At 40.6% G+C, this 27,397-nt stretch overlaps 1 protein-coding gene and 1 long non-coding RNA gene across 5 annotated transcripts in view; one reads left to right on the top strand and one right to left on the bottom strand.

The window, feature by feature from the left end:
* Positions 1-27,397, top strand: part of PRDM4 (PR/SET domain 4) — a 68,104-nt gene that overhangs the window by 38,206 nt on the left and 2,501 nt on the right. For all 4 annotated transcript variants that reach the window (XM_074271503.1, XM_074271501.1, XM_074271502.1 and 1 more), the window contains 6 exons: positions 236-369; positions 5,174-5,359; positions 5,974-6,771; positions 8,454-8,603; positions 9,372-9,490; positions 11,419-11,504. In XM_074271503.1, the coding sequence (XP_074127604.1) occupies positions 236-369; positions 5,174-5,359; positions 5,974-6,771; positions 8,454-8,603; positions 9,372-9,490; positions 11,419-11,504 (1,473 nt within the window). The remainder of the gene's footprint in view (positions 1-235; positions 370-5,173; positions 5,360-5,973; positions 6,772-8,453; positions 8,604-9,371; positions 9,491-11,418; positions 11,505-27,397) is intronic.
* On the bottom strand, positions 13,478-26,592 carry LOC141544865 (uncharacterized). The gene is made up of 3 exons (XR_012482827.1): positions 26,485-26,592; positions 26,241-26,297; positions 13,478-13,895 (listed from the first exon to the last, which is right to left on the bottom strand). It is a non-coding gene; the product is annotated as an uncharacterized LOC141544865 (long non-coding RNA).

The following is a 27,397-nucleotide window of genomic DNA, read 5'->3' as shown; positions in this document are numbered from 1 at the left end:
GGTAAAATTAAAATTACCTATACATATATCTGGTAAATAAAAAGCCATAATAATAATTTTTAAAAAAGAATTGGATGTTTGACAGAGCTCAGAGACCATTTTCAGAAATGAGAGCTGTGGATGACTCTTTTCCCCTTGTCCAGTGGGCGTCTTGAGTCCATCGGAGCCGTGGGCTGCTGCAGTGCACCCTTGGACATCAGTGCTTTAGCTGCCAACCTGCTGTGTTCTTTTCTAGGATGAACGAGATGAACCTGAGTCCCGTGGGGATGGAGCAGCTCGCTGCATCCTCTGTGAGCAATGCCTTGCCCGTCTCAGGGAGCCACCTTGGCCTGGCCGCCTCACCTACTCACAATGCCATTCCTGCCCCAGGTGAGTGATGAAGCCCTGCTGGGCCGCTGGTCGTCTGTCCTAATACGGAGCTGTTCTCCTTCAGCTTCCTTGAGTGACAGGGGATATGGATAGCAAACACACCAGCATATTGTGCCCTGATAGCCAGGGGATCATGGGAACGCTTCCACAGAGTGGGAGAGGGATCCTCCTGCCCAGCACAAGGGCATCCTCAGGAGGGAGCTCCCTTCCCACACTTCCCCGAGAGCTTGTTCCTGATGGCTTTGGGCAGCTTTTGGGGGGAAAGCGCCGCTTCCACTTCTTGCTCCTGCCCAGCCCTTCTGCATCTTTTGGAATTCCAGACTCTGACTTTCCAATTGCTTTGGATCTGGGTGAGCAGATCTGGTGACAGAGAGAAACTAATTTTTGAAAATCGGCCTACTTAGATACTGAGTTTATGGTCCTAAGTTCTCCCACTTCTTAGATTTTGGTGCTTAAAATCTCTTACTCATGTTATAGTGATTGTAGGGTCTTCAATTTAGAAAGTACAGATGCAGAGAGTGGTTCCACATAAGGGGGAAGGCCCTTGCTTGAAGTCTCACTTGAAGTGGCTCAGCTGGGACTTGAACTTGGGTCCTATGACTGCATTCTTTTTCTCATGTGTCATAGAACATGGGAACTCTAAGAAACATTTGAGGACATCCGTGCAATCTGAGCTTCCTCCTTCCCCTGGCCTCTGCCCATTCGGACGTCGGCTCTGGCCATTTTCACTTCTGCAGCAATTTGTGCCTCCATCCCTTTCTGCCCCAGCCATCCCCTTCCCTGCTCTTCCCCAGATCAGTCACTCCCTTCTGCTAGCTACCTAAGCACAGCTGGCTTGCTTTACAAACCTTACCCTCTTTGGGCTTCTAACAGGCCTGGGAAGCAGGTGTGACTGGTTCCATGTTAGAAACGGCCTCAGGGAGTTTCTGGGACTTGGCTGAAGTCACCTCCCTAGACTTCACTCTGGATTTGAACTTGGGTTTTCCTAATTCTCCATGCAGCTGCCTTGGATCTTCCCAAAGGCCACGTCTGACCATGTTGCCCCAGCTCTGAAGGCCTCAAGACTCCTTTGGCCACTAGATTAGACAGAAACCTGCCAGCCTGGCATTGAAGTCCCTTCAGAGCTGTTCCATAAACTTGGCATTGTGTACCCCCTCCCCATGCCTTTGAAGGGCTCTTCCCAGACTTGCTTTTTCAGCTCAGAAAACCCTGGTCCTCCTAGCACCCAGGGCCACCTCCTCCATGATGCCTTTCTGGCCTCCCAAGTGGTTCTTGGTCTCAAGCTTCTCTGCTTAGTGCCATGTCCCTAAGATGTGTAAATCTGGGGGGGGGGGAAGGACTTTATCCTTCTTTCCCATTTCCCCAGGCCCTGACACATGGTGGGACTGTAAGATTGGCTAATTCTCTTTGGGGCAGAGCACTGGGCCAGGCTGCCCCACTCTGAGATGTCTGGGACAGGAAGAAGAGACGGACTGTGCCCTGGAGTTGTCTCTGCTGTCTGCTCATAGCACCCTGAGGAGCCCCCTCCGGAAGAGCTCCTGCGTGCCCGGCCTTGGATAAACCCTTCTCTCTCCTGAAAACTTTGCTCTCAGCCAAACTCCTCCAGAATTAAGGGAGCGCAGTCCATGTCGGGCAGAGCAGCAGAACCAAAGAGAGGGCTGGCTGCCTGTTGAGCTGCTGGGGGTGGGGGTGCTCTGCTCCTGAAGCCCACATTGGGCAGAGCCATAGAAACAAAGAGGGGCTAAAAGCCACACTGTCCATACAGTGGGCCCCGGGTTCAAATCCTGCTTCTCTTCACCTGTGATACAGTGAACAAGTCACATCCCCTCCCAGGCCTTAGCTTCTCCTTGTTGTGGAATGAGGGGGTTGGGGTGACATGGACTTTTATGCTTTTAGCTATTTATTCATGTCTGAATCGTCTTTGAATAACCAGTTTATTGGGTCTTAAAAGTGTCAGGATCATTTTGATTCTTAGTTGGTTATTGTATAACCATTATTAAAATCTAGGAAAGTGAGGATGTGGAGTGTGGGTCTGGGACTGTCCTCGATCTCACTGTAGCAATGGTTGTGGGATCCACTCCAGAGACAAAAGACTGGGCATTTTTCCTTTCCTTTCTTTTCTTTTTAATAATGGCTTTTTATTTTCAAAATACATGTAAAGATAGTTTTCAACTTCACCCTTGCAAAACCTTGTGTTCCAGATTTTTCTCCCTCCCTTCTCCCCACCACCACTCCCCTAGATGGCAGATAATCCAATATATGTTAACCATGTGCAGTTCTTCTGAAAATATTTCCACAATAGGAGGAAGGAATTTATGACCAGAGGAGAATTAGAGATCAGTATTGATCACAAAATAGAAGATTTTGATTACATCAAATTAAAAAGCTTTTGTACAAACAATACTAATGCAAACAAGATTAGAAGGGAAGTAACAAATTGGGAAAATATTTTTAAAAGGAAAGGTTCTGACAAAGGTCTCATTTCCAAAATATATAGAGAACTGACCCTGATTTATAGGAAACCAAACCATTCTCCAATTGATAAATGGTCCAGGGATATGAACAGACAATTCTCAGATGATGAAATTGAAACTATTTCCACTCATATGAAAGAGTGTTCCAAATCACTACTGATCAGAGAAATGCAAATTAAGACAACTCTGAGATACCACTATACACCTGTCAGATTGGCTAAAATGACAGGAACAAATAATGATGAATGTTGGAGGAGATGTGGGGAAATTGGGACACTAATACATTGCTGGTGGAGTTGTGAAAGAATCCAGCCATTCTGGAGAGCAATTTGGAACTATGCCCAAAAAGTTGTCAAACTGTGCATACCCTTTGACCCAGCATTGCTGTTATTAGGATTATATCCCAAAGAAATACTAAAGAGCGGAAAGAGACATATATGTGCCAAAATGTTTGTGGCAGCTCTTTTTGTTGTAGCTAGAAACTGGAAGTTGAATGGATGTCCATCAATTGGAGAATGGTTGGGTAAATTATGTTATATGAAGGTTATGGAATATTATTGCTCTGTAAGAAATGACCAGCAGGAGGAATACAGAGAGGTTTGGCGAGACTTACATCAACTGTTGCTGAGTGAAATGAGCAGAACCAGAAGATCTCTGTACACTTCAACAACAATACTGTATGAGGATGTATTCTGATGGAGGTGGAAATCTTCAACATAAAGAAGATCCAACTCACTTCCAGTTGATCAATGATGGACAGAAACAACTACACCCAGAGAAGGAACACTGGGAAGTGAATGTAAATTGTTAGCACTACTGTCTATCTACCCAGGTTACTTATACCTTCGGAAGCTAATAATTAATGTGCAACAAAAAAATGGTATTTACACACATATATTGTATCTAGGTTATATTGTAACACATGTAAAATGTATGGGATTACCTGCCATCGGGGGGAGGGAGTGGAGGGAGGGAGGGGATAATTTGGAAAAATGAATAAAAAAATTAAAAAAAAAAGAATAAACAGAATTCAGAGGGAAAAAAAAAAGAAAAAAAGAAAAAGAAAAAATGCAAAACCATGTGGCCTAGCTATACCAGAATTAAAACTATATTATGAAACAGCATTCATCAAAACCATCTGCGGTGACTCTGCATAGACCAACATCTCACATGATATATGGTCAAATAAAAAGCTTTTGCACAAACAAAATTAATGCAGCCAGAATTGGAAGGAAAACAGAAAACAAGGGGGAAATACTTGGGAGTATACCTGTGTAAACAACAACCAAAAAAATCACAATAATTTTCTCTGAAAAAAACTTAATTTTGATATAAATAGCTAAGAGAAATAAAAAAAAAAAAAGAAAATATTTCCACAATAACACACTGCACAAGAAAAATCAGATCAAAAGAAGAAAAAGGAAAATAGCAAGCAAACAATTAAAAAGTGGAAATGCCATGTTGTGATCCACACTCAGTTCCCACAGTGCTCTCTTTGGGTGTGGATGGCTCTCTCCACCACAAGATCGTTGGAACTGGTCCAAATCACCTCCCTGTTGAAAAGAGCCACATCCCTCAGAATTGATCATTGTATATAGTCTTGCTGTTGCCATGTACAATGATCTCCTGATCCTGCTCGTTTCATTTAGCATTAGTTCATGTCAGTCTCTCCAGATCTTTCTGAAATCATCCTGCTGGTTGTTTCTTACAGAACAATAATATTCTATAACATTTATATACTATAACTCATTCAGCCATTCCCCAAGTGATGGTCATCCCCTCCGTTTCCAAATAAAACCAGCCATTTTTCAAAGAAAACTCTGGGTGGGACAGTTATTGTTTACTTGTGTCTGAAGAAGCCTCCCTTCTAGGTGAGGGGAGGGGGGCTGGGGTCACGGGCAGGTTCAGTGACCCTGCAAGGCATGTTAGTCCCCACTACCAGAGAGCTCTTTGTGCCTCTAAAAGCCTGCTTTAGGACAGGGTCTTCCTGGCAGGCCACTCCCTGTCCCTGTTTTAAAAATATATTTAATGGTGCCTCTGGTCTCTATCACCACCATTTCCCTTGTCCTACCCACCAAACTCTATCTTATTTGAAGAAAAATGGTTGTGCCAAAGCATCGAATGCAAACACCTGGTCTGGTCACATCTGTAGGGTTCTGTCCTAGGAGTCCCCCACCCTTCTCTTACACAGGAGGAAGGAGCTTTTGTTATTTCTTCTCCAGGGAACTGGGATTTTTCTGGATGGAAAGAAGTTTCTGAGGTTTCCACCAGAGTTTTCCAAGAAGATATTTGGAAGTTTTAATGTAAAAGGAACTTCTCTGTTTTTCCAGGACTGCCCGTTGCAATTCCAAACCTCGGCCCCTCCTTAAGCTCTCTGCCTTCTGCCTTGTCTCTGATGCTCCCGATGGGCATTGGCGATCGGGGGGTGATGTGTGGGATACCAGAGAGGAACTACCCTCTCCCACCCCCGCCGTACCCACACCTGGAGAGCAGCTACTTCAGGCACATCCTACCTGGTGAGTCCTCTGGCCTCTTGAGAAAGGCCGCCTTGTGCTTAGCTAACCCCCCAACACTCTCCTTTTGTTCAGGACGGCCATCCATGAACCTGCTTTAAAAAATGTCAGTCACTCTATTTCAGTCTAATGGGTTTCCTTTGTGATCCTTTAAATGTTATTTTATTCACTGACAAATAAGAAGGGAATGGCCTACAGGCTCCCCAGACTGACTGAGGGTCCAGGCCACCCCGGTGCCAAAGAGCCCCTGCTTTCAGGCAGAGCGCCTGCACCTCAGGTGTCCAGGTGCCACCTGCATGTTCTTGACCACAGTTGTGGGGGGGAATCTCCCCTTGCTGGGTGGTCCAAAGGCCCTCTCCTCCCTGCCCCAACCCTGCCAGCTTAGGGCTGGTTTTATAAGTGGGGAATGGGTTTTGCCCAGTGCCCAGCCTGCTGAGGGGCAGGGGGTGTTTCCAAGGAGACTGAAGGAGGCCCGGCCACTTGTGAGCTTGGAAATGCCCTTCTCTGGACACTCTGCCCTTATTTCAGGTGGTCAGCCAACAAGCACTTGATTTGGAGGGGGGTCCCTCTGCCAGACACCGGTCACACCCTCATTTGCCCTCTCTTTCCTCCCTCAGGCATCTTGTCTTACTTGGCCGACAGGCCCCCTCCTCAGTACATCCACCCGAACTCCATCAGTGTGGACAACAACCCCGCTCTGGCTGTCCCCAACAATCCTTCGGCTTTAGACCCTTATCAGCCCGGCGGCAGCGTTGGCCTGGAGCCGGGCATCGTGCCCATGGATTCGCGTGCGGTCGGTGCCCACGGGGCGCAGAGTCTCCATCCTGGGGACGGCCATGAGGTGGCCCTGGATAGCGCCATCAGCATGGAGAGCGTCTCCAGAGTGACCAGCCCCATCTCCACAGACGGCATGGCGGCTGAGGAGCTGACCATGGAGGGGGTTGCCGGGGAGCACTCCCAGATGCCAAACGGCTCCAGGAGTCACGAACCTTTGTCTGTGGACTCAGTGGGGAACAATTTGGCGGCAGAGGCCGTGGGGCACGGGGGCGTGATCCCTCTGCATGGGAACGGCTTGGAGCTCCCCGTGGTCATGGAGACGGACCACATGGCCGGCCGCGTCGGGGGGATGCCCGAGGGCGCCCTTGCCGACTCCATCCACACCGTGGCCATGAGCACCAACTCTGTCAGCGTGGCCCTCTCTACCTCACACAGCCTCGCCTCCCTGGAGTCCGTTTCCCTGCATGAGGTGGGTCTCAGTCTCGATCCAGTGGCTGTGTCCTCCATCACCCAGGAGGTCGCCATGGGGTCAGGCCACGTCGACGTCGCCTCAGACAACCTCTCCTTTGTGCCACCATCCCTGCAGATGGAAGACTCCAACTCCAACAAGGAGAACATGGCGACCTTGTTTACCATATGTGAGTGGGGACGGGTGGGGATGGGGGGAAGATGCAACATCACCCCTGCCATCTTGGGCAAGCAGTTCAGCTTGGGGGATGGGGAACGTGATCTTGAGCTCAAATTGGCTTTTGTGATCAAGTCATGCCCCCCTTCCCTTTTAACATGACCGAAAGATTATTTCATGCCTCCTAAGAATGTTTTCCTAAGATTATGAATGGCAGTCTGTCCTTTTTGCATATAAACAAAGATCTTGGAAAGTTCCCAGGCTTGGGAGCCTTGGTTTCCCCCTCATCACACATAGAGAAACCTCTCTTTTATTTATTTATTTTAACATTCTAAAAATTGTTGTATTTTTTTCTCAGTAAAAATAATTTTTACTATTTCTTTCTTTTTTTGTCAATGATCACAGTCACTGTATAGTAGTGCCTTTACTGTGTACAGTATTGCCCTGCTTCTGTTTAATTCACTTTGTATCACTCCATGGAAGTCTTTCTCAGGCTTTTATTTCACCAGCAATATATTAGCGTCCCAATTTTTCCACACCCCTCCAATATCTGTTGTCTTCCTTCTCTGTCATATTAGCCAGTCTGACAGGTACTTCAGAGTTGTTTAATTTGCATTTCTCTAAACAGTAGTGATTTAGGGCAGTTTTTCATGCAAGTATAAATGGTTTTTATTTGGAACTCCCTGTTCCAATCCATTGACCATTTGTCATTTCGGGAATGACTCATGTTTTTATAAATTTGACTCAGTTCTCTATTCATTTGAGAATGAGACCTTTGGCAGGAAAATTTAGTGTAAAAAATATTTCCCTGTTTCCTATTTTCCTTCTAATCTTGGTTCGATCAGCTTTGTTTGTGCAAATCCTTTTTAATTTGATGTTAATCAAAATCATCCATCTTATATCCCATAATCCTCTCTCTCTTATTTGATCATAAATTCTTTCCTGTGCTCCCCTCATTTGCTTACTATACCACTCTGTTACTAAATCATGTACCCATTTTGGCCATGTTTTGGTATATGATGTAAGATGTTGGTGTATACCTAACTTCTGCCAAATGGCTTTCCAGTTTTCCTAGCAGTTTGTCCAATAGTGAATTCTTTTCCTAAGAGCTTGGATCTTTGGGTTTACCAAATACTAGATTACAATGGTCATTTCCTTTTCCTATCCAGCTGATCCACCATGCCATTCTTAGACAGTATTAGATTATTTTGATGATTAACATTTGGAAATACATTTTTGAGATCTGGTATGGCTAGGCCATCTTCCCTTCTCATTCTTTCATTAATTCTCTTGACATTCTTGAACTTTTGTTCTTCTGGATATATTTTTTAAACCATTTTTTCTACCTATTTTTGGTAGTTAGGCTGGTATGGCATTGAATGAGTAAATGAATTTGGAGTCCCCAATTTTTAAGAATAAAAGGATCCCAAGACTAAAAAGACTGATAACTATTGTTCTCAAGATTGAACAAGGGTCTTGTCTGTTGAATTAGAGGAAATTGAAGATATTATTTAAGGCCTTGGATAGGCTGTGGACATGGGGTATGATGGGAGTGTGAATTCTTGATGTAGTGATTCAGATGACTCATTTTTGTACTCAGCTCAGATTTTATGAAAGTGTCTCTTAAAGGAGAGCCGGCCAAGTTCCAGGATCCATTCGGGCCTCATTAAAGTTGTCTCATCTTCTCGTCTCCAGGGTGCACACTCTGTGACCGAGCCTACCCCTCAGATTGCCCCGACCATGGACCGGTGACTTTTGTTCCAGACAGCCCCATCGAGAGCCGAGCCAGGCTGTCTCTGCCAAAGCAGCTGGTCCTCCGCCAGTCTCTCCTGGTGCCAGATGTGGGTAAGAGCCATAAAACCTGCCTGCTCCCCCCCTCCTTGCTGTTAGTGGTAAGGACAGGTGCTGCAGGGAGATCACAGCTGGCCAGGAGCAATATTTGTGGGATTTCAGAATGGTGGCAGGAGCTGCTAAGTATAACTCGGATTGAAGTCATTAAGAGAAAACTCCCTTTCTCAGAACCCTCTCCTAAGTTGGTAGAAGAGAACTCTGGTATGGCAGGGTCTTCTTGATTCCCCACAGACAAGTCAGGGGCAAGTTTATCTTCAGGCTTAGCCTTCTCAATGGCAACATGAAAATAACATCAGGAATATCCTTGATCACAAGGAGTGTTTTGTCAGTCAGAGGAGTGTTTGGGCAGTGATGGGGTGCCACAGAAGAACAGAATGGCTGCCTAGAATACATTTCCCCAAGTTTCACTTAAACTTTTATTTGATGATAATTTGGAGCAGAAGCATTTATAGCATGACATCCTAAGATTCTTTCAGAATGTTAGCTCCAGGAGAGCAGGTTTTGAAGAATAGGCAAGCTTCCCGGCTGCCAGAATAGAAGGCAAGGATGAATCAGATCCCTTCCCCTCCATCAGCTCCATATCACATCTTCCCTATTTGTCAAGAAGGGCTAACAGTTAGATCCAGGTACCTGGCAAGTCTGGGGGAGGAGGCTCCAAAGTTGCCTGCCCATGGGACTCTGTACATATATCTTGCCCTTTTTTCCCTGAACCTTTGGAAGTGGCTTCAGTCCCTTTGATTGTTGGATTCTTCCTGCTGCTAGGTGTGTGGACTGGAGAAACCATTCCTGTTCGGACTTGCTTTGGGCCACTGATTGGCCAGCAGAGTCACTCTATGGAAGTAGCGGATTGGACAGACAAGGCAGCTAATCATATCTGGAAGGTTGGTGTTGGGGTGTGTGTGTGTGTGTGTGTGTGTGTGTGTGTGTGTGTGTGTGTGTGTGAGTTTTCTATTAGAACTGTGGATAGAGCACCGGCCTGGAGGCAGGAAGATGCCTTACCATGTTCAAATCTGGCCTCAATACTTCCTAACTCTGTGACCTGGATAGATCACCTTACCATGTCTGCCTCAGTTTCCTCATCTGTAAAATGATCTGGAGAAGGAAATGGCAAAATCCCCCAGTATCTTTGCCTGGAAAATCCCAAATGGAGTCAGGAAGAATCAGACAAAACTGAGGACTGAAGAACGGAACAGCAACAGTCTTGCCTCGAAGAGGTAGGGGACTGTGCCTGTGAGCATTAGGTCTGCAGTCAGGCTCAGCTGATTTTTTTTTTCCAGTGTAACTAAACTGCTTTCTCTGCTTGTAGTCCCTCTCCATTTTTTGGGTACAATTCATGCCTTGATGAGTAGGGAAAAGGAAAACTGCTTGGAAATGAAAGTGATGTAATCACAAGAGATAATCCATAAAAGTGAAGATTTATTTTTTTTTAAAGAAATTTGTTAAGCTTTGTATTAAAGGTAGAAGGAAAGAGAAGTAGCCAAAATATCTCTTATGTAAAATATTGGATGGCTTCTTGTATTCTCCTTGCTGCTGGAGCCCTGGCTACCAAGTCAGTGTTGCAGAGTAAAACCCAGGCAAAGTGATTCTGAAAGTAAATGATTCTAGCAGCCCGTCTGTGGGGCATATTTGGTTTCAGGGACTATACTAGTCTGAATGTAGGCAGTCATCCAAAAACGAGATTGTGTTGTTGGGGGAAATAAAAAGGTCATATTGATAAATATTATTTCCCCCCATGACCTTGTTTTGGAGTCAATGAATACCCGAGGTCTGCAGAGCCTGAACGGACTTCTCCCAGACAAGTAAGCTTCTGAAGCAAACAAGGTCGCTCACTTGCCTTTTCTCGTGGCGCTCCTGGCCCTGTTACAAACCCTGCCATGAGATTCCCCCCATCTCCTGCCTCCCTCCCTGCCTGCTTTTCTACCTGCTGACACGGACATTGCTGTTCTTGCCTGTGAGTCCCAGCTCTAGCTCTAGTACAAGTGGGTAGTAGAAGCCGAGTAACGGAAATGGGAGAAGTGCCTGGGGAGAAGGATTCTTGGACCTCCCTTTCATCACCGTCCCTTGTGGTTCTCTAAGCCTTATGGCAGGGAGAAAGAGTTGATGGGTTTGGCAGAGAATTCCCTGTGTGAAAGGGACTGCTGCTGGATCAGTCACTGGGAACACATGCACAGGTAGGGCTCCTCTCCCTTGGCTCCCTGTATCAGCCCCAGGAATGTGTGTGTGTACATGTGCAGGTCAGCAGCAGACAGCTGCCTCTGGGGAGCTGAGCCAGGCTGGAGCTGCGCTCCTCAGGGACGTGGCGAGTCCCCCTCGACTTGGACGCCAGCCAGATGGGGTGGAAGAGCTCAGCCTGAGTTTGTCCCTGTACAGTCCCGGGCCCCACTGCTTGGAGTCTTTGTTGTTGCAGTCAGATGTGATTCACCAGGGAATTCCTCCCATTTAAGTTGATTTGTAGACAATTGAAATTGGGATCTGAAGCTCTTCTCTCTTCCTAACTCATGATATTATCTGCTGGGAAGATCTGAAAGCCCCAAAGTTCTGATGAGGCAGCCAAGTCCCAGAGTTTGCTCTCAGACCATGGGCCAGGCGTGTCCTGGTGCAGCTTCCAGGCTTGGGGCCGAGGTCAGGGCTTTGTGTGCCCCATGGAGACCAACTGGTTAGCAGGCACTGGGGTTTTGCATCCTAGTGTTCTGGCTGTGCTTGAGATGTAGCTGAAGTTACCAGGGGTCCTTGGGCAGCCCTGGTCAGTGATGATCCTTCCTACCCATAACCACTTCTCCCTTTTTTTTTTTAATTTTTCTGCTGGCAGATATACCACAATGGGGTCCTCGAATTCTGTATCATTACAACAGATGAAAATGAATGTAACTGGATGATGTTTGTGCGCAAAGCCAGGTGAGACATCTTGGGGTAGAGAGCTCTTGGGCCGCTGAGGTGCTTCCTTTGGGCAGACTTGAAGGTTCTTTCCTTGCCACAACACACTGAGGTCTACAGGCTCTGACCCCTATTCCTTAGATGAGGAGGCAGAGAATTTGGGGGAGGTGACAAGCCCTTGACTCCTGACTCCAGATGCAGGGTTTTTTCTTCTCCTTCAGTATTGCATTTTACTTGAATGGTAGTTTTAGGGAAAATACACAGAAAATTCCAGGTTCGCACATACTTCTAGACAAAAGGGCTATCTTTAAAGTTTTTTAAACTGACCACATGATGTGTAACAAGTAAAAATAATGCTGAGGCAGTTTTCTCAAGGTCAGGATCCCATTTTATAAATAGCAACACATATATTGTTAGTAAAATGATCCCACTGGCCCCTCAGCCAAAAGCCAGGATGTGAGCCTGGGCATTTAATAGGCCAGCAGGATCCCAGAAGCTGGGTTGTGGCCTCTCTGGATGAGCCAAGACCCTGAGAGAGGCTCACAGGGGCTTTTAAACTCTGATTGTCCAGAAGGGCCATCATTTGGCCCCCCATGACAAAGGTAAGACCTGCCTCTTTGGAGGTGGGGATGCTTATGCTCCTCTCTGGCAATTAAGGACTGGCTATAGTTACCTTGGCTAGAAAATCAGAATCATCCCAAATGGGGACCCCCTCCCCAATTTTGGCTTCTTTGTGGAGACCAAGTCACCCTGCCTTTCAGCAAGGAGGCAGAAGGACAGAATAGTTCCCTGGGGAGGGACCCGGTCCATGCCATTGCTCTGTTTACTGGTAAGCAGAAGCCAGTGTCCCACTTGGGAGGGGCCCAGTTCAAGCTGCTCAAAAATTTCACATTCACCAAAGTAGACATGTAAGCTAAGGTTAAGAGAGCTTTCTAAATTGGCACTGACTCCACTATCAGTTGATCTTTTTGGACTGGCATTCATCTGTTTCATTCTTGAGTCCGGATTCAAGCTCCATAGACAGAAAAACTTCAGTGTTCTTAGCTGTGACTGTCCTGTGAAGGGAGTTAGCAAACTGTGATGTTGCTATATTTAGGAAACGCAAATAACAACTGATAATCATAGTTGATCCCCTTAAAGTTGCCTGTATAAAAATCTGAACCCAATTTTTAGAGGTTCTTAGTAGACCATGCTCAGGATGTTGGTATCCCATTAAAATGATTTACATTCGAAATATATAATCAGGGGCAGCTAGGTGGCACAGTGGAGAGAGCACCAGCCCTGAATTCAGGAGGACTCGAGTTCAAATTTGGTCTCAGACACTTAATACTTCCTAGCTGTGTGACCCTGTGCAAGTCACTTTTAACCTCAGCCTCAGGAAAAAAAAAAGTGAAATATATAATCATCTGACCTTATTGTTTTCTCAAAAAAAATATTTGTTAGCTTCAGCTATTCCCTCCAACTGCCCATTTCCCGCTTAGGAGGATGAGGCCCTGCTAAGGATCTAGTCCCATACACAAGCACATAGGGAACCAGACTCTTTGTAAGTAGATCACTTTAGTGCCTAAATTTAGTGGCCACACAAATGAATTTACCTAAGAGATGCTTATTTTATTCCTTTGTAACAGAAGACCTGGGAAGGAAACATATATTTATACTAGTCCAAGTAAATAATTCTAGATTGTATCATACTAGTGATCTATAGTAAAACATGTTCAGTTATTAACCATGTTCAAAGGAAAATAGGTATCTCACCCACATTGACCATTGTTCTTGAATCCTCTCTATACATAAGGGCACATTTCAGGTAATGCTTGTATAGTTTGCTTGCATTTCAAAGCACAGCCCAAATACAAGTTCCTGCCAAAGACTTAACTTTATACCTGGACATGGAACCATTAGTAGTCACATGGGAAACCCAAGTACTTCTTTACTTGTTTAAGTTGTGGAAAGGACAGCTTCAGGTTAAATAGTATAGCTCTTATATACCTCCATCTTATCTAGCATTAGTCCTAGTATTAGTTAAATATTTAATATTGTGTTCATATCTTCTATTGACCACCTGCCATGGTTATTGACCTTTGTCATAAAATGTAAAAAGGACATAGCTATAAGGGAAACATGCTCTCCCTAACTCAGTGTCAGTTCTAAGCAGAATTCTAAGCAGTTGGTTGTATTAGCAGAGTGGAACAGCCAGAATCACATTTAGCCAGAGGGAGAAATGTTCTGCTCGAAAGGGAGAATCACAGGGGTAATAAGGCAGGAGAGTCCTGCCTCAGCTCCTGCCAAAAGTCTGTCTTCCAACTCTTCCCTGAGGCAGAAATCCACCTGGCACAATTCACAGATTAGTCACTCCTGTTGGATGCTGGTATTATGGACCATTGGCTAGGTGACATTTCCCAGCAATTGTACCTGGAATCAGAAGCAGAATAAAACCAGTATCAGTCCTGTCAGACTTAACTCTCATCTTTTTGAGAATAAATCTAAATTTTCATATACATATGAAATATATATATAATATATTTATATATATATAAATACATGCACACACATATATACATATGAAATATATATAATATATTTATATATATATAAATACATGCACACACATATATACATATGAAATATATATATAATATATTTATATATATATAAATACATGCACACACATATATACATATGAAATATATATATATATATATATAAAATATACACACACACATATATATAGTGACTGGAATTTGTTAAGACTAGGTGGGTTTAAGTTATAACTTCAATATTCATGATTGATTGCAGATACAACTCCAGTCAGTTTCATAATCCCAAATCATCCTTTTACTGCTACTATAATATAAACTTTGTAAAAGCCTATCAGTCATAGAAGAGGTGATCTCCTTCATAACTATATTCTAAAATTTCCAAGCTGTGGAGCCTTGAGGCAGCAGCAGTCATGCCAGGCAGAGCAATGGGTCCCGGATGGAAGAAGTAAACATACATCCAGGTCATAACACCTTGAGCCCCTGAAAGGCTTGATAAGGCCAGTGTTGGTCAGGACTCTTGTTTAAGTTCTGGGAATGGTTATACTTCATACCTCCAGAAGATGAGATTTTGCTACCAAGTTAAAATGTGGCTTTAATACAGTTAAATGTAGGTAGAACTTACTTTATTAATGTGAGCTGATATGTAATGTGAGCTGAATGTGAAGGCTTCCACCTCTCAATTTTGAAGCTCTCAGGTTTTGGCCTCATAGAGCCTTATGCCATATCACCAGCCAAAGTAAAATAAACTGATCACTGTGCCTAAATAGCAATGTCAAACATCTTATAAAATAAACATATCTTTGAAATCATTATTAAATCCTAATGAAATAGTTAATAGCAACTGATTTTACAACCTAACAGCGTCCAGATTGTAAGTGAAACCACTTTTTCTTCTTTTTTAATTAAAGCTTTTTATTTTCAAAACATATGCCTGGATAATTTTTTCATTATTGACCCTTGCAAAAACCTTGTGTTCCAAATTTCTTCCTCTTTTTCCCCCACCCCCTCCCCTAAAGGGCAAGTAATCTAATATATGTTAAACATGTTAAAATATAAATTAAATATATGTGTGTATATATATATACACCATTGTCTTGCACAAGAAAAATTAAATAAAAAAGAAAACAAATGAGAAAAAAATGCAAGAAAACAACAAAAAGAATGAAAATACTATGTTGTGATCCACACTCAGTTCCCACAGTCTTCTCTCTTGGTGTAAATGGCTCTCTTCATCACAAGATCATTGGAACTGGCTTCAATCATGTCATTGTTGAAAAGAGACACGTCCATCAGAATTGATCATCTTGCTGTTGCTGTGTATGATGTCCTCTTGGTTCTACTCACTTCACTTAGCATCAGTTCATGTAAGTTTCTCCAGGCCTTTCTGAAATCATCCTGCTGGTTGTTTCTTACAGAACAATAATATTCCATAACATTCATATACCATAATTTATTCAGCCATTCTCCAATTGATGGGCATCCACTCAGTTTCTTGCCACTACCAAAAGGGCTGCCACAAAATATTTTTACACATGTGGGTCGTCCCTTTCCATTTAAGATCTCTTTGGGAATATAACTCCAGTAGAAACATTGCTTGGTCAAAGGATAATAGAAACACTGCTGGGTCGATTTGATAGCCCTTTGGGCATAGTTTCATATTGCTCTTCACAATGGTTGTATCAGTTCATAACTCCACCAGCAATGTATTAGTGTTCCAGTTTTCCCATATCCCCTCCAACATTCATTATCTTTTCCTGTCATCTTAGCCAATCTGAGAGGTGTGTAGTGGTACCTCAGAGTTGTCTTAATTTGCATTTCTCTGATCAATAGTGATTTAGTCTACTTTTTCATATGGCTAGAAATGATTTCAGTTTCTTCACCTGAAAATTGTCTGTTCATGTCCTTCGATTTTATCAATTGGAGAATGGCTTGAATTCTTAAAATCTGAATCAAATCTCTATATATTTTAGAAATGAGGCATTTATCAGAACTCTTGAATTTAATTTTTTTTCCTAGTTTATTGCTTCCCTTCTAATCTTGTTTGTATAAAACCTTTTTAACTTAATATAATCAAATTATCTATTTTGTGTTCAATAATGAACTCCAGTTCTTCTTTGGCCATAAATTCCTTCTTTCTCCACAGATCTGAGAGGTAAACTATCCTATGTTCTTCTAATTTTCTTATAATATCACTACATCTAAATCATGAACCCATTTCGACCTTATCTTTGTATATGATGTTAGGTATGGATCAATGTTTAGATTCTGCCATATTAATTTCCAATTTTCCCAGCAGTTTTTGTCAAATAGCAAGTTCTTATCACAAAAGCTGGAGTCTTTGGGTTTGTCAAACACTAGATTACTACAGTCATTGACTATTTTTTCCTGTGAACCCAACCTATTTCACCAATTGAACACTATTTCTTAGCCAATACCAAATGATTTTGATGACTGCTGCTATGTAATATTCTTTTATTTCTGGCAGAGCTAGGCCACCTTCAATGGCATTTTTTCATTAATTCTCTTGACATTCTTAACCTTTTGTTCTTCCAGATATTATTTTTTTCTAGATCCGTAAAGAAATTTCCTGGGAGTTTGATTGGTATGGCATGGAATAATTAGATTATTTTAGGTAGTATTGTCATTTTTATTATATTTGCTCTGCGTACAGACATATACAAATGTACACGTACATAGACACACACATCATGGATATTTTTCCAACTGATTAGATCTGACTTTATTTATGTGGAAAGTGTTTTGTAGTTGTGTTCATATAGTTCCTGATTTTGCCTTAGCAGGTAAACTCCCAAATATTTTATATTACCTAGTTACTTTAAATGGAATTTCTCTTTGTATCTCTTGCTGTTGGACTTTGTTAACAACATAAAATTGCTGATGATTTCTGTGGATTTGTATCCTGCAACTTTGCTAAAGTTGTGAATTATTTCTAGTTGTTTTTTAATTGATTTTCTAGAATCTACATATCATCTGCAAAAAAGTAATAATTTGGTTTCCTCATTACCTACTCTAATTCCTTAATCTGTTTTTCTTTTCTTATTACCCAAACTGACATCTCGAATACAATCTTGAATATTAATGGTGATAGTGGGCAACCCCGTTTCACCCCTGATCTTATTGGGAATGGTTGTAGTGTGTCCCTATTACATGTGATGCTTGTTGATGGTTTTCAATAGATACTACTGATCATTTTAAGGAAAAGTCCATTTGTTCCTATATTTTCTAGTGTTTTTAATAGAAATGGGTGTTGGATTTTGTCAAATGTTTTTTTTTTCTGCATCTATGAAGAAAATCATATGATTTTTGTTAACTTGGTTATTGATATGGTCAGTTATGCTAATAGTTTTCTTAATATTGAACCAGCCCTATGTTCCTTGTATAAGTCCTTCTTGGTCATTGTGAATTATCCTGGGGATGACTTGCTGTAATCTTTTTGCTAATATTTTATTTAGGATTTTTCCATCAGTATTCAGTAAAGAAATTGGTCTATAATTTTCTTTCTATTTTGACCCTATGTCATTTTGGTATCAACACCATATCTGTGTCATAAAAGGAATTTGGTAGGACACCCTTCTTTCCCTATTTTTTCAAATAGTATTCATAGCACTGGAATTAATCATTCTTTAAATGTTTGGTAGAATTCACATGTAAATCCATCTGGCCCCGGGCATTTTTTCTTAGAGAGTTGATTAATAGTTTATTTTATTTCTTTTTCTAAGATGGGACTATTTAAAGTAATTTATTTCCTGTTCTGTTAATGTGGTCATTATATTTTTGTAAGTATTTGTCCATTTCACTTAGATTATTAGATTTATTGACATATAGTTAGGCAAAATAACTCCTAATTATTGCTCCAATTTCCACTTCACTAGTAGAAAGTTCTCCTTTTTCATTTTTGTCTTTTCCCCTCCTAAGGCAATTGGGGTTAAGTGACTTGCCCCCCAGGAAGTGTTAAATGTCTTGAGGCCAGATTTGAAGTTGGGTCCTCCTGATTTCAGGACTGATGATCTATCCACTACACCACCTAGTTGCTCCCTTTTCATTTTTGATACTAACAATTTGTTTTTCTTTCCTTTTTCTAATCAAATTAACTAAAGGTTTATCTATTTTTTTTTCATAAAACCAACTCTTGTTTATTAATTCAATAGTTTTCTTTCAATTTTATTAATCTCCTCTTTTATTTTGAATTTCAAATTTGGTATTTAATGGGGTTAGGGGGGTTAATTTGTTCTTTTTCTAGCTTTTTTAGTTGCCAGCCCAATTTATTGAGTTTCTCTTTCTCTATTTTATGCAAGTAAGCATCTAGAGATATAAAACTTCCCCCAAGAACTTCTTTGACTGCATCCTATAAATTTTGGTATGTTGTCTCATTGTCATTTTCTTGGATGAAATTATCGATTGTGTCTATGATTTGTTTCGACACTCATTCTTTAGGATTTAGTTTCCAATTAATTTTTGGTCTATTTTCCTCTGGCCTCTTATGGCATGTAATTTTTATTGCATCATGATCTGAAAAAAAAAAAAACATTTACTATTTCTACCTTTCTGCATTTGATTTTGAGGTCTTTATGCCCTAATATATGGTCAAAATTGTATAGGTTCCATGTACTGCTGAGAAAAAAGTATATTCCTGTCTCCATTCAGTTTTCTCCAAAGGTCTATTATACCTAACTTTTCTAGAATTCTATTTACCTCCTTCACTTTTTTTCTTATTTATTTTGTGGTTTGATTTATCTCGTTCTGAGAGAAGAAGGTTGAGGTCCCTCACTAGTAGTTTTACTGTGTAATTCTTCTTGCAGCTCTCTTAACTTCTCCTCTAGGAATCTGGATGGCTATATCACTTGGTGCATATATGTTCGTTATATTACCTCAGTATCTATGGTACCTTTTAGTAGGATGCAGTTTCCTTCCTTATCTCTTTATTAGATCTATTTTGCTTTTGCTTGGTCTGAAATCAAGATCACAACCCCTGCCTTTTTTTTTTTTTTTCTCAGCTGAAGCATAGTAGATTCTGTTCCAGCTTTTTATCTTTACTCTTTATTACCCTTCTTTAGATGTGTTTCTTGTAAACAAATTGTAGGATTCTGGCTTTTAATCCAGTCTGCTATCCATTTTGGTTTTATGGGAGATTTCATTCCATTCTCATTAACAGTTACAATTACCAACTCCATTTCCTGCCATCTTGTTTTACCCCAGTTATACTTTTCTCTTTCCTTTCCTTCCCCCCCCCTTCCTTCCTCCCCAGTATTTTGCTTCTGTCCACCCCCTGCCTCAAATAGCCCTCCCCTTTCTAAATTTTTCCTTTTCTTTTTCTGTTCTCCATTTTATTAGTCTCCCCTTTTCCTTTCTTCTTTTCCCTCCTACTTCAGTTTACGGTGAGATCAGGTTCTCTGTGAAGCTAAATGTGTCTGACACTCTCTCTTTGAGCCATGTCTGATGAGAGTAAGATAAACATAATGCTTATCCCTCTCCCTTCTTTCCCTCAATTGTAATAGGTCTTTTTTGCCTTTTCATAAAATTTAATTTACCTCATTTTAAGTCCCATTTTCCTCTTCTTCCAATAGAATCACTTTTCCTCATCTAGTTTCTTTTATATATCATCCCAATAAAATCAGATGATACCTGTATCTTCTAAATATATCAATAACAGAGATACAGATGTCAAGAATTATACATATGTTCCCATACAGGGATGTAAGCTTTTTAACTTTTAAAAATTGTTTTTTCCTTTTTTTTTCCTTTTTATGCTTCTCTTGAGTTCTGCATTTGAAGATCAAATTTTCTATTCACCTCTTGCCTTTTCATCAGAAATAAATGAAATTCACCCGTTTCATTGAATGTCCATCTTTTCCACTGAAAGAAAATGCTGACCTTCAATCCTTTAAAGTGGAAGCTTGTAGGTCCTGAGTAATACCGATTGTGGCTCCTTGATATTTTAATTATTTTCTTCTGGCGCTTGCAATATTTTCTACTTGATTTGATAATTCTGAAATTTAGCTATGATATTCCTTGGAGTTTTCATTTTGGGGCCTCTTTCAAGACGTGATCAGTGAATTCTTTCAATAGCTATTTTACTCTCTGGTTCTAGGACATCAGGGCAGTTTTCCTTGATAATTTCCTGAAAGATGATGTCTATGCTTTTTTTTCCCCCATCATGGTTTTCAGGAAATCCAATATTTCTTAGATTGTCTCTCCTAGGTCTATTTTCCTGGTCAGTTCTTTTTCCAATGAGGTAGCTTACATTTTTTTTCTATTTTTTTCAGATTTGAATGATTCTTGTTCAATTCTAATTTTTAGTGAATTATTTTCTTTAGTTAGTTTTTTTTTTTTTGGTCCCGTTTTGCATTTGGCCAATTGAGCTTTTAAATTAGGTGTTTTGTTCTATTGCATTTTTTTTTCCCATTTCACAAATTCTGTTTTTCAACAAATTGGTTTCTTTTTCATATCTACTTTGTAAGGAGTTACTTGCCTTTTCAATTTTGTCAAATCTATTTTTAAGGAGTTTTCTTCAGATTATTTCTGTTTTTTCTTTTCCAAACTCTCTTACCACATTCTCATTTCCTTTCCCCATTTTTCTTCTAACACTTTTAAGATCCTATTTGAATTCTTCCAAGAGAGCCTTGTGAAATGGAGATCAACTCATATCATCCTTAGAAGCTTCAAATGGAGTTGATTTGCCTGTAGGATCCTCAGGGTTTGAGGTCTATTCTTCTCTTTCTCCATAAAAGCTGTCTATGATCAGGGTTCTTTTTGCTTTTTTGCTCATTTTTTTAAAAAAGGTTGAAGTCAGCTCTTAAGGCAAAGGGGTGACAGCTGCTTTAGTTTGCCCTGGGGCTGGTGCTACTGACTGATTTTTGGTGCTGGGTAGGTGTGGCCAGGTCTCACAATTTTCTGAGGTTCAGAGGCTCACTATTTGCCCTTTGTATTTGCTATGGGTGACTCACCGCTAATCTGTTGATCAACTGGTTTTAATCAGGACAGAGTAGCCCAAGACCCCCCCCCCCCCAGTAGATTTTCTAGTGCACCACAAAACTCTGATTCCATGGTCTGAGGTTCCTTGTACTGGCCCACAGCAGCCTCTACCCTGCCCAATTTAAAGAAATTTTTTCTGAAGTTCTTTTCCAAAGTATCATCTTCTAGAAATTTATTGTACTCCAAATATTTGTGGGTTCTGTCACTCCAAAACCAGTTCAGAGGTTTGATCGGATGTTGATCTGAGGGATACTAAGAGGAATTCAGATAAAGACATGTCTACTCTCTGCAGTTTTGTCTTGGCTCCATTCCCCCAAAAGCTACTTTTTCTAATTTTTTTCCCTATCTGTAACAGGCTTTTATTCTTATTTTTTAAAATCTTTTTTAATTCTTAGTATTTTATTTTTCTCCAATTAAATATAAGAACAAAATTTAACATTTGTTTTTAGAACTTTTGAGTTCAAATTCTCTTCTGCTTGCCCCATTCCCTCATTGAAAAGGGAAACAATTTGCTATAGGTCACACATGTGTAGTCGTGCAAAACATTTCCTAATACATTAGCCATGTTGTGAAAGAATATGGACCAAAAAAAAAATCAAGAAAAATCAAGCAAGTTAAAAAAGACACCATAAATTTGTGGTGATGGATAGCATTTTTCATCATAAGTGGAAGATCATTGTTTTGCTGATAATATCATTCATAATTGATATCTTATAATATTGCTTTTATTTTGTACATAGTACATTTTCCTTTCCAACGGTTCATAGAAGTCTTTCCTGATTTTTCTGAGAGCAGGCATTCTCATTGCCTTTTTATACCTCAGTAGTTGGCTGACTCTGCTTTTTAAAGTGTCATTTTTTTCTGCATATTTTGTCTCCTTTACCAAGCTGTTGACTTGTTTTTCATGATTTTCTTACATTATTCATTTCTCTTTCCAGTTTTTCCTCCGCTTCTTTTACTTGATTTTCAGAATCCTTTTTTGGAGCTCTTTCACTCACTGTTCTTGGAAACTTTGGGTGTTTGGAGTTTTGACTTTATCTTTTTCTGAGATGGTATTTTGCTCTTCCTGTCACCTTTCTATGGTCAGAATTTTTTTTCTATTTGCTCATTTCCCTAGCTTATTACTTGATTTGTAACTCTTTGTTAAAGTAAGGCTCTGCTTCCAGGATGAAGAGTCCTTTCTCCTAAGCTTCAGAGGTTTTGTGCAGCTGTTTTCTTATTATTTTATTTCTTATAGCATAATAGTATTCTATCACAGAGGACAGTTTGTTAAACCATTTTCCATTTGATGGGCATCCCCCTAGTTTCCAGTTTCCTGCCACCAGAAAAGAGTTACTATAAATATTTCTGTACATACAGGTTCTTTTCCCTTTTCGTTTTTTACCTTTTTTTGGAAACAGATATACTAGTGGCACTCCTAGGTCAAAGAGTTTACTACATGGTTCTATAGTCCTTAGGGCTTAGCTCTCTCCACCACTATTCCACCAATAGTACATGGATGTCATTTTTCTCTCATCCTCCCCAACATTTGTCATTATTATTTTCTGTCCTATTAACTGGTCTTATTGGCATGAGGTATACTGCAGAATTGTTTTAATTTGCATTCCTCTAATCATAGCTATTTAGAATATCTCATAGTGATAGGTAACTTTGATTACTTTTAATTGAAAACTCTTCCTTTCTCATGATCCTTCATTAATTGGCTCCTTTTTAATAAATTCAACTTAGTTCTCTATGTATTTGAGGCTTTTATCAGAGAAAATTGCTTTAAAAGTTTTTTTCAGTTATCACTAAATGTATTTCCCTCCATCCTATTTTTCCCCTCACCCTATTTACTTTGTTCTCCCTTTCTTTTCACCTAGTGCCATCTCAAAAGTTTTGCTTTTGATTACTCCCTTCCTCAATCTACCTTCCCTATCACTGGCACCCCCAGCTCAAACTTCCTATTAGATAGATTTCAATACCCAACTGTTTGGGCCAATTCTGATGAGAGTTAAGGTTCACTCATTCCTCCTCACCTTTCCTTCTCTGTAAAAGCTTTTCTTTCATTTAAAAAAAATGTGATAGTTTACCCAATTGTACATTTCTTTCTCTTTCTCCTAGTGCATTTTCTTTCTCATTCCTTAATTTTTTTTTAGATACTGTCCCTTCATATTCAGCTCACATCTGTACCCTCTGTACTATTCCTAGCTGCTCTAATAAAGAGAACTTTAAAAAATGAGTTAAGTGTTGTTTACCCATGTTAGAATATAAACAGTTTAACCTTATTAAGTCCCTTATAATTTCTCTTTTCTGGTTTACCTTTTTAATAATTCTCTATAGTCTTGTATTTGAAAGTCAGATTTCCTATTCAGCTCTGGTCTTTTTATCAGGAATGCTTGAAAGCCTTTATTTCTTTTAATATATATTTTTTCCTTTGAAGGATTATACTCAATTTTTCTGGGTGATTCTTGATCTTAAATCCTTTACCTTTTATTAGATCATATACCAAACCCTCCAATCCTTTGACGTAGAAGCTACTAAATTATTTATTATCCTGTTGTGGTTTTTTTTGGCAGCTTGCAGACCTGAAAGGTCTGGAATTTGGGTGTAGTATTCCTGGGATTTTCATTTTGGGATCTCTTTCAAGAGGTAAATCACTGGATTCTTTCCATTTCTATCTTCGCCTTTGAGTTCCAAATTCTCTCCTCCATCCCCTCTTGAAAAGGCAAAGAATTTGATATAGGTCACACATGTATAGTCATACAAAGCATTTCCTAATACATTAGCCATGTCATGAAAGAAATTAAACCAAAATAAAAAATCAAGAAAAATCAAGCAAGTTAAAAAAAAGACACCATTAATTTGTGGTGATGGATAGCATTTTTCATCATTGTAGAATATCAGGGAAGATTTTCTTTGATAATTTCTTGAAAGATGATTTCTAGGTTCTTTTTGATCTTGGCTTTCAGGTAGCCCATTAATTTTTTTTTTTTTTAGAATTTTTTTCCCCACAGTATATATGCATGAGTAATTTTTTTTATAATATTATCCCTTGTATTCATTTTTCCAAATTATTCCCCCGTCCCTCCTCTCCCTCCCCCCGATGACAGGTAATCCCATACATTTTACATGTGTTACAATATAACCTAGATACAATATATGTGTGTAAATCCCATTTTCTTGTTGCACATTAATTATTAGCTTCCGAAGGTATAAGTAACCCAGGTAGATAGACAGCAGTGCTAACAATTTACATTCACTTCCCAGTGTTCCTTCTCTGGGTGTAGTTGTTTCTGTCCATCATTGATCAACTGGAAGTGAGTTGGATCTTCTTTATGTTGAAGATATCCACTTCCATCAGAATACATCTTCATACAGCATTGAAGTGTACAGCGATCTTCTGGTTCTGCTCATTTCACTCAGCATCAGTTGATGTAAGTCTCTCCAAGTCTCTCTGTATTCCTCCTGCTGGTCATTTCTTACAGAGCAATAATAATCCATAACCTTCATATACCATAATTTACCCAACCATTCTCCAACTGATGGACATCCATTCATCTTCCAGTTTCTAGCTACAACAAAAAGAGCTGCCACAAACATTTTGGCACATACAGGTCCCTTAACGCTCTTTAGTATTTCTTTGGGATATAATCCCAATAGCAGCAATGCTGGGTCAAAGGGTATGCACAGTTTGATAACTTTTTGGGCATAGTTCCAAATTGCTCTCCAGAATTAGCCCATTAATTTTTAAGTTATCTGTCTGGGATCTATTTTCCAAGTCAGTTGTTTTTCTAGTGAGATCTTATAGTGTCTTCTATTTTTCCATTCTTTTGGCTTTTGTTTTGTTTTATTGTTTTGTTTTGTTTTTTGGGTTTTTGTTTGTTTGTTTGTTTTTGGTAAAGCTTCCATTTGTACTGAATTACAATTTTTAAGGAGTTCTTTTCTTCAGTTAACTTCTATACCTCTTTTTCCATTTGGCCAATTCTACTGTTTAGAGAGTTTTTTCTTCAGGGAATCTTTGTAACCCCCTTTCCCCCGCCCCCCTTTTGACCAATTCAACTTTTCAAGGCATTCTCATCGACTTTTTGTATCTCAACATTTGATTTACTTTGTTTTTTAAGGTGTTATTTTCGTCATTATATTTTGTGTCTCCTTTATGAAGCTATTGACTTGTTTTTCATAATTTTTTTTATATCATGCATTTCTCTTTCCCAGCCTAGTCACATTTCTGGTGCTCAGTTTATGAATCTGGTTTACAACTCTAATGGAAGCTTAGAAAAGTCCCTGGCAAGAATCCATTCCTGAATGTTTAAGATCTCTCCCTTGTCTAAACACACACACACACAGAGTCATTTTTTTAGCACCAAAATTAGCAATCAGTCACTTAACAGCTAAGGAAAAACCTTTTCCCACTTTTGATACAAAGGCAAATTCTGTGTCTCTCCTAAGGAGACATAGGATTTACCCTCTGACCCTTGGTTTTTTTACTACTGCTTTCTCAGTGCCATGCTTGCTCAGCCTAGGTGCAGATGCCAATGGGTTCCATCCTTTGGGGACATGGTTTAAAAGCTAATAGAGGAGTCTCCAAAGTGAATTAAAGAGGCATTGTCACTCAGTAATATTAATGAAACTACAGCCAGAACAAAAAAAAAAAAAAAAAAAAAGTAGTGTGCCATAACCACACTCCACAGACTAATCCAACCATAAGAGAAAGGGGTTTTCTTTACACTCATACACATATACTCATTCACAGAGGTAAAAAAAAATAATAATCATCTCCTCTAACCCATTTTTCTCCATTCCCATAGGAACCCTATTAGGATACCAGGTGAGAATAGTTCCATTGGCACTCCTGAATCCCCAAACTAAAAAAAAACAAAAGAAAACAAAAACCAAAACCCAAAATCCATCACTAGGATACCCTGTGATTCTTTGACTAGAATCAGGAAATTTTCAGTTCTCCAAAAAGTCTTGGAGATCACCAAGGAAGCAAAGTAGTTCCCACTTTTCTGGTAAAAATATGGGTCTCTCAGTTGTGTAAGCTTGGAAGAATGCTGAAAATTGGTGCACACTCAAATCAGCCCCCTGATTCTCTCTGTTTTACTTGGAGAGATCTTTGAAGGAAACAATTCCCTTCAAAGGCAGCCCAGAGAATTTAACTGGATTTTTATTGCCAATTATTTCAGACATATACACAGAATTGCAATTTTTAATACAAAAATATCCCCAAGATGGTCCTTACCTCCTTGCCCAGAGATCTTGGGTTTCAGGGGGAGAGTCAGGTCACAGCCACAGTTTCCTAGAAGAAAAACACTTCTGAGACATGGAAAGTGTCCACCAGGGCCCAAAGAAGTGAGAGATTATTTTTAAGAGACCTGGGGGACCCGACCTTTACCCTAAAATTCCCTGTGAATCCCCAAAACAATAACAAGTAAAAATGATGCTGAGGCCCAGTTTTCTCCAGGGCAAGAGAACATTTTACTAACAGTGACATGTGGATTGTGAGTAAATTGGCCCCACTGGCACCTGAGCTAAAAGCCAGGATGTGAACAGGATCCAGCAGTAACCATCAACTGGGTCACTGGCCTTTCTGGACGACTCAGGACGACCCTGAGTATGAGCCACAGGGCCTTTTAAACCCAAGGGTGTCTTCACTCTGATTGGTCAGATGGGTTATCACGTGGCCCTCAAAGGCAAGACCAGCCCACTGGGTAGGTAGGTTGGCCGGCCTTCAGGTGGGAATGCTCAAGTTCCTCTCTGGCAATTAAGGAGTTTTAATTGCTTGATGGGCTTCAGCTGGCTGGAGTAACCTTGGCTAGAAAACCAGAACCATCTCAGATGGATCCCCCTGGTTCTCTCTTCCTTGTAGAGATCGAGTCACCCCTCATTTCAGCAAGGAGGCATTCCCTCAGGCTGTGAACAATGTAGCTACGTTCTAAAGTTAGTGAGGAAACCCCTAGTTTTCCTAAGTGGGGGAAACCCTAAGTGTTCCTTAGTCACACACTTGGGAGAGTTGGCAGGGAGCCCCAGCCTGGCCCTGCCCTCAGTCTGATTTGAAGGCTCCTGGGCCCAGTTGCCAGTTTATACCTTTTCAGTCCCTTTGCTTCAGTTTCTCCCCTCTGGGTCAAAAAGAACAGCTGTGATCCCTCCTCCAGGGACGCCCCTTCTAATAGTAGGAAGGTCCCCATGTCCAATTTTGGGGGGAGGGGGCAGGAATCTTCCCCAGGCTTCCCTCCCCCAGTCTTCAGCCCATTCTCAGGTGATAGAGACCTAGATGTGTGGCTGCCCACCCTCCTGCTTGTCTGTGCCTGGTACTATATAAACACCATGCCCCTGTCAGGGAGGAGGGGGATAGAGTCCTGGACCCACCTCCCTCTTCCTGGGAGCTGGGTGTCCTCA

Source organism: Sminthopsis crassicaudata, chromosome 5 (assembly GCF_048593235.1).
Source record: "Sminthopsis crassicaudata isolate SCR6 chromosome 5, ASM4859323v1, whole genome shotgun sequence".
Classification (NCBI taxonomy): Eukaryota; Metazoa; Chordata; class Mammalia; order Dasyuromorphia; family Dasyuridae; genus Sminthopsis; species Sminthopsis crassicaudata.
Note: the sequence above shows the minus strand (reverse complement) of the source record. Positions and strands in the feature narration are given on the sequence as shown.